The 15,943-nt window shown below is 40.1% G+C and overlaps 1 protein-coding gene across 1 annotated transcript in view; it reads right to left on the minus strand.

Annotated features, from left to right (window-relative positions):
* Window positions 1–15,943, minus strand: part of LOC124776663 (general transcription factor IIF subunit 2) — a 77,291-nt gene that overhangs the window by 12,455 nt on the left and 48,893 nt on the right. The window contains exon 4 of the mRNA XM_047251764.1: window positions 11,927–12,078. Within this exon, the coding sequence (XP_047107720.1) occupies window positions 11,927–12,078 (152 nt within the window). The remainder of the gene's footprint in view (window positions 1–11,926; window positions 12,079–15,943) is intronic.

Genomic DNA, 15,943 nt, shown 5'->3' on the forward strand with positions numbered 1-15,943 from the left:
CCATTGAAGATTTCAAAGTTGCCACCCCTCCTAATGTCACCCAAGAGTGGGGTGGAGTGGGGGATTGAGTGAGGTATCATTAGATATCCCCCTCTGAGACAAACAAATTGGAATTATAACTTTTTTTGATCTGATGTGCAGTTTTTGATTTATTTCAATGTCTTCAGTTGAAACAAGCAGGCTATATTAACACTTTGAAAGGGGAGTGGTGGCTGTGGCTAACCACATATTTTTCTCAGGTAACAATCTAATTGCTGATTTAAGTTCCATTAGACAGGAGAAGAATCACACTTCAGTATTTTTACTGCATATTTATGACACAAACTGATATTTAATACATTGTTGATGTTGTTCATGGAAATGTCGTGCATTTCTCTCTTTAGCTCTTCTTTATACGGCTATCTCCGGTACATAATTGTTTATATTTATGTGCTGACCTTCCACAAATTTACAAGTAATAGTACTTTTTAAATGAATAGACTTTTCTACATTTCACAATGGATGTCTGTGTGATTAGTGGCACTAACCACCGCCCTTCTTCTCCATCCAGTATATTTTCTTCTCCATCCAGTATGTCTCACCAGAAATGAACAACAGAGGAAGAATGTTACCAAATGTTATTTGATGAAATTCCTTCTAGTGACAACAGTGTTGACAGTGATTTAAGTAATGTTAATAATCCGGCATTCACTACAGATAGTGCAACTTCTAGTCTTGTTTATGACACAAACTGATATTACATACATTGTTGATGTTGTTCATGGAAATGTCGTGCATTTCTCTCTTTAGCTCTTCTTTATACGGCTATCTCCGGTACATAATTGTTTATATTTATGTGCTGACCTTCCACAAATCTACAAGTAATAGTACTTTTTAAATGAATAGACTTTTCTACATTTCACAATGGATGTCTGTGTGATTAGTGGCACTAACCACCGCCCTTCTTCTCCATCCAGTATATTTTCTTCTCCATCCAGTATGTCTCACCAGAAATGAACAACAGAGGAAGAATGTTACCAAATATTATTTGATGAAATTCCTTCTAGTGACAACAGTGTTGACAGTGATTTAAGTAATGTTAATAATCCGGCATTCACTACAGATAGTGCAACTTCTAGTCTTGTTTACAGTTGTATGTTGAACAGTATGATTCTAAGGATAAAATGATGAGACAAATGAAAATGACATGGTACCTCTCCCTGTTTCATCAACAGTCAAGATAAACTGGATTCAAGAAACAAGTGTCAACCACGTGCCATTATTTACTGGACAAGGTGGTGCAGTTGCAGAAATAAAGAACAAACCAAACCTAAAGCCAGATGACTTATTTTGCAAGTTTTTCGATGAAATGCTTATAAACCACATAGTGTTTCAAACCAATTTGTATGCAACACAGACATTCAAATGTTTTGTCGCCACCAATGAACACAAAATAAAAAAAATTATAGGAATAAATCTATCTACAGAGATTACTGGAGCACTGATCCAGACCTTGACGAAAGTTATACATCAAAGCTAAAGCCAATAAAACGATTTAGTTGGTTACTGACAAGGGACCCCCCCCCCCCTCTCAGATTTATTGGTAAGATGGCCCAGTGGATAGCTCGTCAAAAACTGAACACAGATCAAGCATGAAAACAGGAAGAAAGTGTACTGAACTGTGAAAAAAAAAGAAAGAAAGAAAGAAAGAAAAACCAGTAAAATAGAAACAGTATGTGGTCTAAGCTAAGAACTGCAATAAGTGATGGCAAGCAGCCCCAACGTCATGGTGGTCACGGTGTTGGATTGTCAACTGGGCGAGCCGGGTTCAAAACTCCCTCATGCCATTTATTTTTATTTTCTTTTTTTCAGAACATTGTGAACTGTCTATCTGGTCAGTGAAATGTTTCTTCTCTTTCCGTAGTCTTGGCAGTTGTCATACTATACACTGGTCTTATAATATGAGTCATGTTGTAAGAATACGTTACCATCACAAGTAAACGTAATGAATAGTGAGAGCAGGCAAGATACCACATACATGTCTCACAAAAATGAAAGCAACAAATAAACAGGTGTGAACTATGTTACAACAAAGGAACTCAAGAGTCAAAACTTCCAAAATGGAATGCAACTTTAAAAAAGTTAAGTACATAAGTTTTGGCAGAGCACAGAAAAACTCTGTGACTTTGAAACTATTGCATTCATTTGTTACAGCTTATGTATTATGTTTTCGTCATTTCCCTGGGACTGATCACATTCACATTCATTCAAACATCTAAATCGGGCAAGGAGGCATATCTAACTCACTCACCAGGCATACAAATTAGGTGCATCAGTAAGAAATTCCTATCACATGACACATATACTGTCATTAAAGCAGTGTGTGACACACCAGATGTGTTTTCCAGAAGAGGATTCAAATGACTTGTCACCTTGTCATCAAACATTTGCAGTTCGTATATGAAATCCAATCTCTTCTGGGTGCTAATAGAGTATTATAGGTGTCCTTCCTTACACACTGCTGTTGTAAGTGGATGTTACACCACAACACAGACACAAATTTGAATACAGTGAGGAAAAAAATGAGCACAAGTAAGAGTTGAACATGGCTTGCCTGTGTGGCAGTCCAACACCATGACCACTTAACCATTAAGACGGTGCTATTTCGAGCTGTGCTATACTGCACTTCTTGTCCTTGGACCATTGACTGTTTCTAGTTTGCTCTTCTTTTTTCCGTAGTACAATGCACCTCCTCCTTCCTGTTTTCAAGCTTGATCTGTGTTCAATTTTTCATGGGCTGTCCACTGGGCCCTCTTTACCACTAAATCTGAGGGGATGGTGCAAAGTTTCCCTTGTGAGTACCTTGCACCTCAATGATAATTCTGTGGCTCTTGACAGAAACTTTTTTTTTTGTCCATTCGCATGATAGGTGGTCTGGGGGACTTTGGCCGTTCACTTATGTAAGAAAATGAAACACCTACAGCGATCCTTACGATGCCATTTATTGTATGGTTACCAGTTTTGGTGCTTCCGTGCACATCTTCAGGCATTGGCTGTTGCTGAGGAGGTTAACACCATGTTGTCTCTCCAACCATTAACATCCTGTTGATGGTCGGAGAGACAGCATTGCAGTTTCAGGTAGTCTGCAAAACCAGTTATAGATGTTGGCCACTGATTCAACATGTATACGGATTGTGTTAACACCCTCAGCATCAGCTAAGGCCTGAAGATGACAAGCAACATGCTGCCAACGCTCTCTTGAAAGCATGTATTTATGCAACCGCCACTGACCAGTGGGCCTCACAAACTCGACTCAGTACTCCAGGTTGGTGTCTGTCATTCATTTGCGGAGCGGCATATTTCAGCACAGGCTACACCAGTACATAGCGTCCAGATTGTGACTATAGCAAGACTACTGATATTGTCTGCAAGAGGACTATTACTGATGAGGCTATACCCGAACACAGACTCTATTTAAGTTAAATAGCAGCTTCATGTAAATAAAGAATTGTATTTATCCATGTATGCAATTACCAACCACCCATAACAACATCCTATCCCTTGCTTCCTATGATACAAGACTCTACAGTAGCGACGAGGATAATTCAGTGGTGGTTGAAGATAATCAACTTGGCCGAAGATTTTGCTTCTTTCTCTCGTGTTTTAGCTCGCAGGGATGATCATGTGCAAGTGTTTGTAACTGATAATTTGTTGTTGTGTTCTTGTATGTGTTCCAGGAAAGGAGCTGCAGAACTAATCAAATTTCTATTTTCAGAGCCTTTGCTTGCTTTTTGTTATAACGTATTTGTGTAAACCATGAATTCTTCGCTCTCTCCACCTCCCGTCCCCATACTGACGACAGCACAACAACTACTGGCTGCACAACCTATGTCGGGTGCACAACCAACCAACCAACCAAGCCAACAACTGCCACTGACCAGCATACCTATGTCCCGGCAATTTAATGACACAGAAGAGGAATGGCTCGAACACCTGACTCTGTTCCTAGCACATTGTCAAGTTCATCATGTTCAAGGTACTGTAAACTTACAATACTTCCTTTCTATTGTGGAGTCCCCAGTGTTCAGGTTAATACAGAAACTATTCCCAATCGCGTCTCCTGACAAACTCTGTTATGACCAGGTAATCGCTGCATTACCTAAACACTATGACCAGCAAGTCCAAGTAACTGGAGGTAGATATGAGTTCTTTCATTTGCAGAAGGAGCTGGAACGGACATCCTACCTGTGGTACATAGAATTAACGGGTGTGATCAAGAAGTGTAAATTTAAGTGTAGTTGTGGCAACTTTTACATTGATTTAACAATTCACAATGCAATAACATTCAATGTCCCATACAGTAGAATACAGGAACAGATCTTAAAGTTCTCTGATCCATCACTTCCCCAAGTATTGCAAATCTCAGAGCAATATGATTCGGGTGTAACTGTGGCCAATAAGTTTGACCATGCCCTGATTTGTCAGGTCAAGTCACCACTTGCTCACAACCGCCCCAAGCAGCTACAACAACAAGCACATATACAGCCGCATGGACGGGCAAGTAGACAGGTAAACAGACCTGTGAATTTTGTGAAGTCTTGCTCTAGATGTTTTGCTCACCTTAAAAGACAGGATTGTCCACCATGTAACACAACAGGTTACACGTGTGGAAAAAAGGCCATGTCCAAGCAGTTTGTTTGCAATGGCACAAAACTGCCACTTTTGCCAGCAACAGAAAAAACTGGCTCATGCACATGCAGTGAATGCTGTGTTTTCAAAACCTACAACAGGTTCTGACAAAAGTAAGAGTAAGGCTGTACCTCCTCCATGTCCTAGTGCTGTGCAACAACATTCTAACGAACTGTTTGTCTCATCATGAACTTCTGGCCATCATGTGGACTTTCAGTTAGACACAGGTGCCTTAGTATCTTTGCTTAATCGTGCCACATACAAACAGTTAGGCTCACCATGCCTTTCTAAATCTAGCAAGCACCTCACTGCTTACAACGGACATGAAATTCCAGTGCTTGGACAATGTAGTTTGCCTGCTACTTAGAAATCTCACACCAGGACAGTGAATTTTACTGTGTTGAAATCAAGAGACAATGAGAACACATTCAGCTTAAATGCCTTTGATTTGTTTGGACTTAGCATTGTAGCTAGCTTGCTTAAAGAATTTCCTGGACTATTTTCAGAAGAAATGGGAAAAACTTACAACTTTGTAGTGCATGTTACATTGAAAGACAATACACAGCCTAAGTTTTTCCAGGCCCACCCCATTCCAATTGCTTTTAGAGACAAAGTAGACAGTGAATTTCAAGAATTGCAAGATGATGGTGTAATTGCTCCCACTCAAGCTAGTCAATGGGCAAGTCCTCTCATTTTGTTGCCTAAGCCTTCTGGTCGCATTCACATTTGTGTTAACTTCAAGCTACAGTCAACCCACAGACACTAGTTGACACTTACCCGTTACCTCGCCCTGAGGAACTCATAGACAGGCTTGGTGTAGGACTTTCTAAGACAGATTTGTATGATGCCTACCTGCAAATTCCATTGGATGAAGAATCACAGAAAATGTTTGTTGTAAATACACACTTAGGACTGTTCAAGTATTTGCATTTGCCTTTCGGCAGTGCTTCCCCACCCACTATTTTTCAATGTCACTGGCTACAAAAGAGCCATTTTGTTCAAACTACCTTGATGATATTGTTGTATCGTGTCATACAGCAGAGAAACACATTGCCAATTTGCATACTCTTTTTTGAGTGTTGTCAGAAACAGGACTCAAGTGTTGTCTCAGAAAGTGTGACTTTTCACACTGATCTACAGTACTTAGGTCATGTGATAAACAGTCACTAGGGCATGTGATAAATAGTTAGGGTGTGCACCCCCTCTAATCTCATTTGGTTACAATCTGTGACCTGCTTGTTACTTGCAATGTGTCTGAACCGCAGTCAGTACTAGGAGAGATGACATACTCCATTGGCTTTGTACTGAATGCTGCTCAGATCGCGGATCCATTGCATCACTTGCATCGAAAAATGTGCCTTGTGTGTGGAGTAAAGAGAGTCATGACATTTCAGAAACTCAAAAATGCTTTGCTTAGTGACAGATGTTTAGAGCATTTTGACCCTGCCAAGCCGGTAGTTTTGCAAGTCAACGCTTCTTTGCTTTTGCCTCAAAGTTGTTAACTTAAACTCAGAGCAATTATTCACAAATTGAAAAAGAAGCTCTCACTACTGTATATGGTGTGACCAAATTTCATCACTATTTGTATGGTCATAAGTTCTTTTTAGTGACAGATCACAAGCCTTAGCAGTCCTTGTTTCATTTGTCGAAGCCTGTTCCTACACACACTGCTCAAAAATTGCAATGTTGGGTTTTGCTGCTTTCGCAGTATCAGTATGAAATTGTGTACAGACCTATAGCAAAGCATGGCAGTGCAGATGCCCCATCTCGCCTTCTGATCAGCCCAGACTCTGAGTTTGGTGCATCTGCCGCATCTGTTGCCAAATTGATGCGCAGAACTCCGAATTGCTGGAATCTTTTCTCTTGCATTACAGAAAAATTGCACAAGCCATGGAAGCAGACCCAGATATCAAGTTTTTGTTGCATTAAATTCGCACTTCTTGGCCGCATTCATATCCAGAACTCAGTTGTATGCTGATATTTTGTATGTTGGCATAACCTTCCAGCTCAACAGGGTGAGATTCTAGTTCAAAATAACAGTGGACAACCACATTTGTTTATTCCCAAAGTGGTGCCAAAGGATCTGTTGTTATTGCTCCACCAAGGACAACACTGGGGAAAGGGAATTGTCCACACTAAACAGTTAGTGCGACGGCACTGTATTTGGCAGGGCTTGGATGCCCATACTAAATGGATGACATCACAGTGTTGCACATGTGCGGAAAACCAATCAGCTCCACCACAGACAGCAGCTTGGCCTACGGCTCAATCACCATGGCAACAAGTGCACACTGACTTTGCAGCCCATTCTGGAACACTCGTTGGCTCACAGTGGTAGACTCTTTTAGCAAGATCCCATTTGCGGTGCCTATGGCTTCTACCACATCATGTAGCACCTTCAAGAATTGTCCTCCATATTTTGCATCAAAAGGTTGCCAACAGTACTTGTGTCGGACAAAAGATCACAGTTCACTTCACGTGATCTTTAACAGTTTTGTGAACGAAATGGCATTCATTGTCTAACAAGTGCTTCATTACACCCCCAGTCCAACAGAGAAGCAGAACGCTTTGTATGCACTTTTAAGCAACAGATGGTCAAGCTTCACACCCCCCACACACAGGAAAAGGCACAGCAATTCATTCTCACCTCCTATCTCTTCCAACCATGAGACGGACCATCACTAGCGGAACTTCTGCATGGCCACCACCATCGGATGCTGCTCCACTTGCTACACCCACCGGCACCATCAATGGTCTGCACGTAACGCTTTGCACTGTGCGATCTATTTCTTTTCAGAGTTTATGGCAACCATGGGCATTGGGAAAGAGGCATGATCCAGGAATGCATTGGGTCTTTTATGTACTTGATTAGAGGTCCCGATGGTTTGCAGTGCTGCCACCAGTACCAAATTCATGCGTGTTATTTGCCCCGTGGTTCTGCTGCTTTTCTTCCTCCAGATTCACAGGCTCACAGGACTGCGCAGCCTTCTCAGCCACCCACTGGTACCATTAGGGCACCCCAGTAGAAGCCCTGCCATCCCTGCTCGCCAACCTGATGGATGTGGACCCGTTGTGGTCGTCATTGTCATCGCTGCCATCATCACCCCAGAACATGCCCTCAGGACTGGACGTGTGCCCTAGCAACAGTTTTCTGGAGGATTTTTTCTGTTGTCTCACAAGCCAGATGGTGGAGTACTGTCGGGAGTATGCCATCCTCCACAGTCACAGCTCCTGCCTCATCTGTACATGCAGCATCCTGCCTCCTACCCCGAAGTCGTTCGCTTCCTCCCTACACAACAATCGACAATGGTTCTACAGTTAACCAGTGAAAGAAACATATTATTTTTAAGGGCATTTATTTAACCTTATGTGATTTGTTCAAGAACCTTAAGTCCAGTGGTCTGTATGCTTGTAGAACAATATATCCCAGAAGGAAAAACATGCCAAAACTCATGGAGGAGAGAGGGAAATTGGATTACAGAATAAGTACTGATGGAGTAATTAACTACAAATGGAAGAATAACAGGGCAGTCAAAGCGATTTCTACATGTCATGCACCATCAGATGCATCCACAGTAAGTCACAGACTGAAAGACGGAACAGCAACAAGCAATATCACTTGCCCTCTTGTGCTGAAAAATTTCAGTTCCAGTACAAACTACGTGAATAATCTTGATTGACTGAAGTCAGACAATGCTATAGACAGAAAAAGGAAGAAATGGTGAATGAGACTGTTCTTTCACATTGTAAACCACTGTGTAACAAATGCATTCATTATGCACTAGGAGACTGAAATGGAGCAATTCTTCGATAAAGACTTCCATCAAGATGTGCACAAAAGTTTGTTGGTTCCAAAAATAGTTTCAGTGGATACTGCTTCATGCTGTATACATAAAAATATTTTATATCATCTCAGATCAAAGAACACAAGCACTCGCAGATGAAAGTATTCACCACATAAGCAGTCAACATCACTCATCTTTCACTCATCATCTAAATGTACAGTTTGCAATTCAAGAAAAACACTCGTCTGAATTGTGTGGTTGTATTTAGTATGCAAAGTACAAGGGCAGAAAATAGAGTTTTATTTTTTATTTAAATTCATTTATTGAAAAACTCAAGGCAATTATAACTTATTTTTCCACATAGTTTCCTGCTTTGGAAATGCATTTGTCCCAGCTTATGGGCAGCTTTTTGATGCCCTCATCATAAAAAGAACTGGGTCATGTCACCAGCCAGTTGTGCATGAAATTTTCCATACTATCATCATCTTCAAATAGTCACCCTCCTAGAGCTACTTTAAGCAGTCCGAATAAATGGAAAATGCAGGGTGATAAGTCCGGGCTGTAAGGAGGATGATCAAGTGTAGTCCAGTGCATTTCCTGTAGCTTGGAGACAGATAGAGCTGCAGTATGGGGTTGCGCATTGTCGTGGAGGAGGATGATCTGTTAAATCGATTGGTCTCATCTTTTGCGGCAATACGCAACGAACTGTGCAGTCAATCTCTGGCAAACTTCCACTGCTGTAACTCCTTTATGAGCAAGAAATTTGATAATGGAGAGGTGCACCTGCTGCTCAGACATCATGAGCATTACTGACAAAATGGTAGGAAATATCTAACAGCACATTCTCCTCACTTCTAACGGTCCCGCCTAAGCATAGCAGAAATGTGGAGCCAGTACTACCAACAAAAATCCCGTTTATACAGGGTGTTACAAAAAGGTAGGGCCAAACTTTCAGGAAACGTTCCTCACACACAAATAAAGAAAAGATGTTATGTGGACATGTGTCCAGAAACGCTTAATTTCCATGTTAGAGCTCATTTTAGTTTCGTCCACCTACGCTCAATGGAGCATGTTATCATGATTTCATACAGGATACTCTACCTGTGCTGCTAAGAACATGTGCCTTTACAAGTACGACACAACATGTGGTTCATGCACAATGGAGCTCCTGCACATTTCAGTCGAAGTGTTTGTACGCTTCTCAACAACAGATTCGATGACCGATGGATTAGTAGAGGCGGACCAATTCCATGGCCTCCACACTCTCCTGACCTCAACCCTCTTGACTTTCATTTATGAGGGCACTTGAAAGTTCTTGTCTACGCAACCCTGGTACCAAATGTAGAGACTCTTCATGCTCGTATTGTGGATGGCTGTGATACAATACGCCATTCTCCAGGGCTGCATCAGCGCATCAGGGATTCCATGCGACGGAGGGTGGATGCATGTATCCTTGCTAACGGAGGACATTTTGAACATTTCCTGTAACAAAGTGTTTGAAGTCACGCTGGTACGTTCTGTTGCTGTGTGTTTCCATGCCATGATTAATGTGATTTGAAGAGAAGAAATAAAATGAGCTCTAACATGGAAAGTAAGCGTTTCCGGACACATGTCCAGATAACATATTTTCTTTCTTTGTGTGTCGAATGTTTCCTGAAAGTTTGGCCGTACCTTTTTGTAACACCCTGTATTTGACCCCCTCATACCTTTGTGTCTGAGAGATGGCAAAAAACTTGTTTCAAGATATACCACGAAAATTAAGAAAGTTATGCCAAAGTTGAACCACCAACTATTGAGCTTGTATACCGTAATGGCATGATGGTTAGCAGCGATGACCACAATTAGCTAATATTTTGTTGGTAACATGAATTTTTACAAATCTACCACAGAAAGCATAACACAGTAATACAACTAAAGTGTTATAAGTATATGAGATTTCAAAGATGTAAATTATTGCTCATACCCATATAGGGCAAATTTTTATGGTGTTTACCTGCCCCTCGAAGAGTTAAGGCAAACAAAATTTGAACAAAGCAAAAATGGAGGGTAAGGAAAGTAACAAGATAAACATTCAATGAATTGGAAGTACCATGCTGCCATCTGATCTTTCTAATAACTCTGAGAAGTTTTGAGTTTTGGTCATATATAATATGAGGAAGCTGGTCATTAATCTATTCGCTCACTAAGTGACTATACTGACACCGAATTTGGTCTTCTGAAGCTGTTTCACTGAGGAAGACCATAATGTGATCCCTCCTTTCAATCATCATACAAATAACAAAGTAGCGTATACTGAGATCAATGATTGCAGAATAGAAAAGCAACTACAATTGCTTAGTAGTGGGAACACTTCTGGGCCAGACGAGACACCTATAAGATTCTACAGAGATTTTACGAAAAACAGCCAACCAACTTGTTCCCCTTCTAGCAACAGTTTAGAAAGAAGTACAGTCATTCCCATTTTCAAGAAGGGTTGTAGGACAGACGCATAGGCGTACTTTGTAGATATGAATCTGTTGTAAAATTATGAGACATGGTTTATGTTCATGAATTATGACATTTTTGGAGGGTGAAGATCTCCTCCATGCAAATCAACATCGGTTCCCCAAATGGAGATATTGCGAAACTCAGCACACTTCATCATAGTGCCGTAGACCTCTGCACTCAGGTTGAAGCTGTGTCCCTCAAATTCACAAAGGCATGTGATACAGTTGCACATTGTCATTCATTGAGCAAAATACAAGTTTAATGAGCTTTGGACCAGATTTGTGACTGGATTTGAGACTTACTTGTAGACAGAAATTCACACATAACTCTTAACGGAACAAAACTGACAGATGTAAAGGTAATTTCCAGAGTACCCGAAAGAAAGACTTCTTAATTTTCTATCTTTCTATAATTTCTTCAGCACTAGTCTGAATTTCATAACCAATAAATGTGTGGTCAGAGTGGAAATGCTTTGCAGTTTAAACTCCTGTATGAAAATCTGTCTTTCCATATTATCTGCATGAAACCTTCCAGGGTTTGTATATAACTTCTTTCATGATTCTTAAACCAACGAAGAAACTGCAAAATTCTACTAGGCATCTTTCTCTTTTATTCCTTTTCCCCAGTTCATGTTCTCTTATTAGTTTCCTTTCTCATTCTTTTCCTATTATAAAATTCCATTAGCCAACCACAATCAAAATTTTTGTCTCCCTTAATAAATAAATTCTTTTATCTCATCATACATTTTTTCAATCTCTTCATCATCCGTGGCTCCATTGGTCATACATCCTTGTACAACTATGGCTGACTGCAACTTTATGTCTACCTCAGTTCAAGCACAGTTCATGCACACTTGTATTCTATTTATGGTAATTCTGGTATTTCTTATACTACTTCTGCAGCTACATGAAGCACCTACACACAAATTATGCAATTCAACAGTAGCACATTGAAAAATTTGCTTTATAATTAAATAATAACCTTACGTGTTACATGTGAGAAGACACCTAAAGTCTGTCTTGTTACGGTTGAAACATCAAGCCGATGCTCTCGTGGAATATTCTCTTCTCCGGGTTGCTTCAAACACAGGACAGACTCTGAGAGTGTGAGAGAAACATGTGTCTTTTGCCCCAATGCTCTAGGAGAGACAAAAAGAATTGCCATTACAAACACTAAAAATATTTTACATTAGGCTACTCATCATTATGTGTATCTATACTAAACAAAATTGTGAGTGACTAACATAATAAATTGACATTTCTCACTTTAGTAAAATTCTGAAAATTCAGGTATGTCTCCAAAGCCAACTGATTACACAAAGATAGCAGAGATGCTGAGTCGCACATTGGCACAACAAAAAGACTATCACAATTAAAGCTTACACACACACACACACACACACATTGCACACACAACTGCAGTTTCGGGCAACTGAAACCACACTGTTACATTCTATCCTAGATTTTCCACTGTTTGATTACACAATGAGGTATAGCCAGAAAAACAGTTGAACAGAATAATACAACAAATCTTCAATGAGTTTTACAGAGGAGCCCAAGTGTCTCAAAGTGTCGAACATCCTTATAACTGCCCAAATATGACTGGATGAACTTTGAGGAACTATTGTTTTCAAGACCAACCAACAAGTTTAGCAATAATAGTGTTATTTATGATACACAATATTAGAAGGGTTAGCACAATGAAAAACAGGTGAAACTTGTGCACATCATAATGGTGCAGCACTTGGCATTTCAAGAAGTCAATATAGGGCAACAACCTGTTGGAACTACATTCCTGTATAGTACATAAATAAAACAGCACACTTTGTGATAAGTTTGGAAAGATGAACACAAGTCACTCACTGGACTTGCATACATCTGCACCAGCTTACAGTATTAGTTTCAGTGGTGATCAGTGAACAAGTATAGATACTGAATGTGAATAAACATGTCAGAACAAGAAATTGAATCATATCATTTTACATCTGGACATGAGTATTAACGACTATAACCTATCTTGAGAAGAGCTTCCTCCAAATAATGTAGAAAATATCTTTGAAAAGAGGTTAGTGTTACTACCTGTTAGTGACAACATGATAGTGCAGAGCCTTTGTTTTTCTGGTTACGATGCAAAGTTCTGTCCTTTGGACATGCTTGCATGTCCAAAGGAACTCTGCACCATAATCAGAGTAGCACAGGCACTGCAATATCGTATTTCTCTGCCAATACCAGGCAAGCGGCTTTCAAGTACAATGTCTGACCTATAATGGATGCATGAGTACAGGTCATAGACGAATGGTTGACGACAAATGGAGATTTAGGTCTGGCCATGAGTCATACACAGATAGCTAAACGGTATGGCGACTGCCCACCCATGATAAGCAGGAAATCTGGGTTTGAGTCCTGATCCAGCATAAATTATCATTATTGTCATTCCATTCTACAGCTGATGGATGTCCTTATTCACAATGCCAGATACATTCAATGCCAGAGACAAGGTCATAAGAGATTGAGCATAAGCTTAGATTGGACAATAATGGTGAATAAAATCAGCAGGGTCAATTTCAAAGGACCCATCTGGGTATCACCTTAAATAATTCTGAGAAACCACAGAAAACCTACAAGACATTATTCAGTCCTATTTCTCTCAAACTAAAACCACTAGAGCCTTCAACACAGCACTGAGTCACTTGGATTGGCGAGAGTGGCGATACAAAACTTTGAGTGCTCACTACTCTCACGTTACTTCCATGACTGTCAAACTGAGGACAATTTGACTGTTAATTTCAATACAAATCCACTGTCTAAGGCCGTACTTAACAACACTTTTTTATTTTGTTGGTGTTGCCGTCTTCAAACTGAAGAGTGATTTGATACAGCTTTCTATGCTGACCTATCCTGTGCAAGCCTCTTCATCTCTGCATGATTACTGCGACATACATTAGTCAGTTTGCCATAAAGTTCTTTTCTTCCAATTCAGTCAGTTACCCAACCTGCTCATCCTAACCTTTATCAGTATTCTATAGCACCTACATATAGCTCCTACACATATTTTGTCTGTACTGTTATCATTCATAGCTCTCTTACATTAGAGCCTACAGTAAAGACAAATATCTCCAGAAAAGAGTCTGTAATGCAAATTTATGCTCAATGTTAACACATTTCTCTTTTACAGAAATTCTTTTCTTGCTGACCGCAACACAACAAATCCTCTACTTTTAGTGTTTCATGTATTAATCTAATTCCTCAGTGATGACTGATTTAATTTAACTACAATGGAGTGCTGAAAAGTAACATCTCCGAATTTTTTATTCTCTTCTCAATATTGGTTAAGGTATGTCATGCAAATTACTTAGTCAATTTTCCCATTTCGTTGACGCAAGTTGCAACCCTCTGCTGCTAGTGGGCTCCAAATTTGTGGAGTGTAATATAGCAGTCTGTAAAAGTAACAATTTCAATGCATGAGAAAGAGTGTTCGTGGCTCTCAGAAAACAAAGGATGAATTCAAAGAGTTTGTCCACACATGGAGCACCCTCTACTGCAGCATGACAATGCCAGACCATACACGAGCACCGCGACGCCTGCAGCAACCCAACACCTGGGGCGCTCTGTCATCAATAAACCTCCATACAGTCCCAACTTGACTTCATCCGATATTCAACTGTTTCCAGAACTTAAAGAATATCTCTGAGGACTTCTCTTAGATAGCTAAGAAGCAGTTCAAGCAGAGATGAGATTGCGGTTCCATCAATGAAGTCAACCATCTATAATGACAGTATCAACAAACTGTTCTCTCTTTGGGAGAAAAGTGTTTATTACTAAGTTGAGAAATAAATATGTAGACACAAAGAAAAAAGATGTAAAATGTTAATAAAGTTTGTTTTATTTAAAAAAAAAAAAAACCTTAAATGTTTTCACATAAAAAATTCAGAGGAACTGATCTTCAACATGTCATTGTGTATTTAATCACCTCCTCCCTCTTTTTTTGCCATTATAAGCTCTCTTCATGATACTACCCATTCTATTCAACAGCTCTTCCAATTTCTTCATTATCTCTGTGGTTTGCCGATGAGACTATAATTCCGTCAAAGCTTTTATTTCTTCTTCCTGAACTTTAATTCTATGAATTAATTTCCTCTTTGGATTCCTTCGCCGTTTGCTCAATGTATAGATCGAATAAAATCAGGAGCAGGCTACAAATTCACACCACTTTTTTCTAAACTACTGCTTCTCATTCATGCCCATCTCTTATAAATGTAATCTGATCTTTAACCAGTTACATTCAGAATTTCAGTGTATATTCCTGTCAACTTTGTCAAAAGGGTTCTCTAAATTTACAAATGCTATAAACATAGATTTGCCTTTCCTTAACTTATCTCCTACTATAAGTCCTAGGGTGTGTTCTTACATTTCTTTGGAATCCAAACTGGTTGGTCTCTATAATTTTTTTCTGTTCTTCTGTGAACAGTATGTGCCAGTATTATGCAGTCAGTATGACTGAGAGTTCTATAATATCCAAACCTGTCACCTATCTTCCTGGTAATTAGGATTACTACATTCTTGTTTAGGTCTACCGACTGAGCTACCCAAGCACGACTCACGCCCCGTCCTCACAGCTTTACTTCTGCCAGTACCTTGTCTCCTACCTTCCAAACTTTACAGAAGCTCTCCTGCGAACCTTGCAGAACTAGCACTCCTGAAAGAAAGTGAAAATTTCATTCTAGAAACATCCCCCAGGATGTGGCTAAGCCATGTCTCCGCAATATCCTTTCTTTCAGGAGTGCTAGTTCTGCAAGGTTCGCAGGAGAGCTTCTGTAAAGTTTGGAAGGTAGGAGACGAGGTACTGGTAGAAGTAAAGCTGTGAGGACGGGGCGCAAGTCATGCCTGGGTAGCTCAGTCGGTAGAGCACTTGCCCGCAGAAGGCAAAGTTCCCGAGTTCGAGTCTCAGTCCGGCACACAGTTTTAATCTGCCAGGAAGTTTCATATCAGCGCACACTCTGCTGT

The sequence above is a fragment of the Schistocerca piceifrons genome, chromosome 2 (assembly GCF_021461385.2).
Source record: "Schistocerca piceifrons isolate TAMUIC-IGC-003096 chromosome 2, iqSchPice1.1, whole genome shotgun sequence".
Classification (NCBI taxonomy): Eukaryota; Metazoa; Arthropoda; class Insecta; order Orthoptera; family Acrididae; genus Schistocerca; species Schistocerca piceifrons.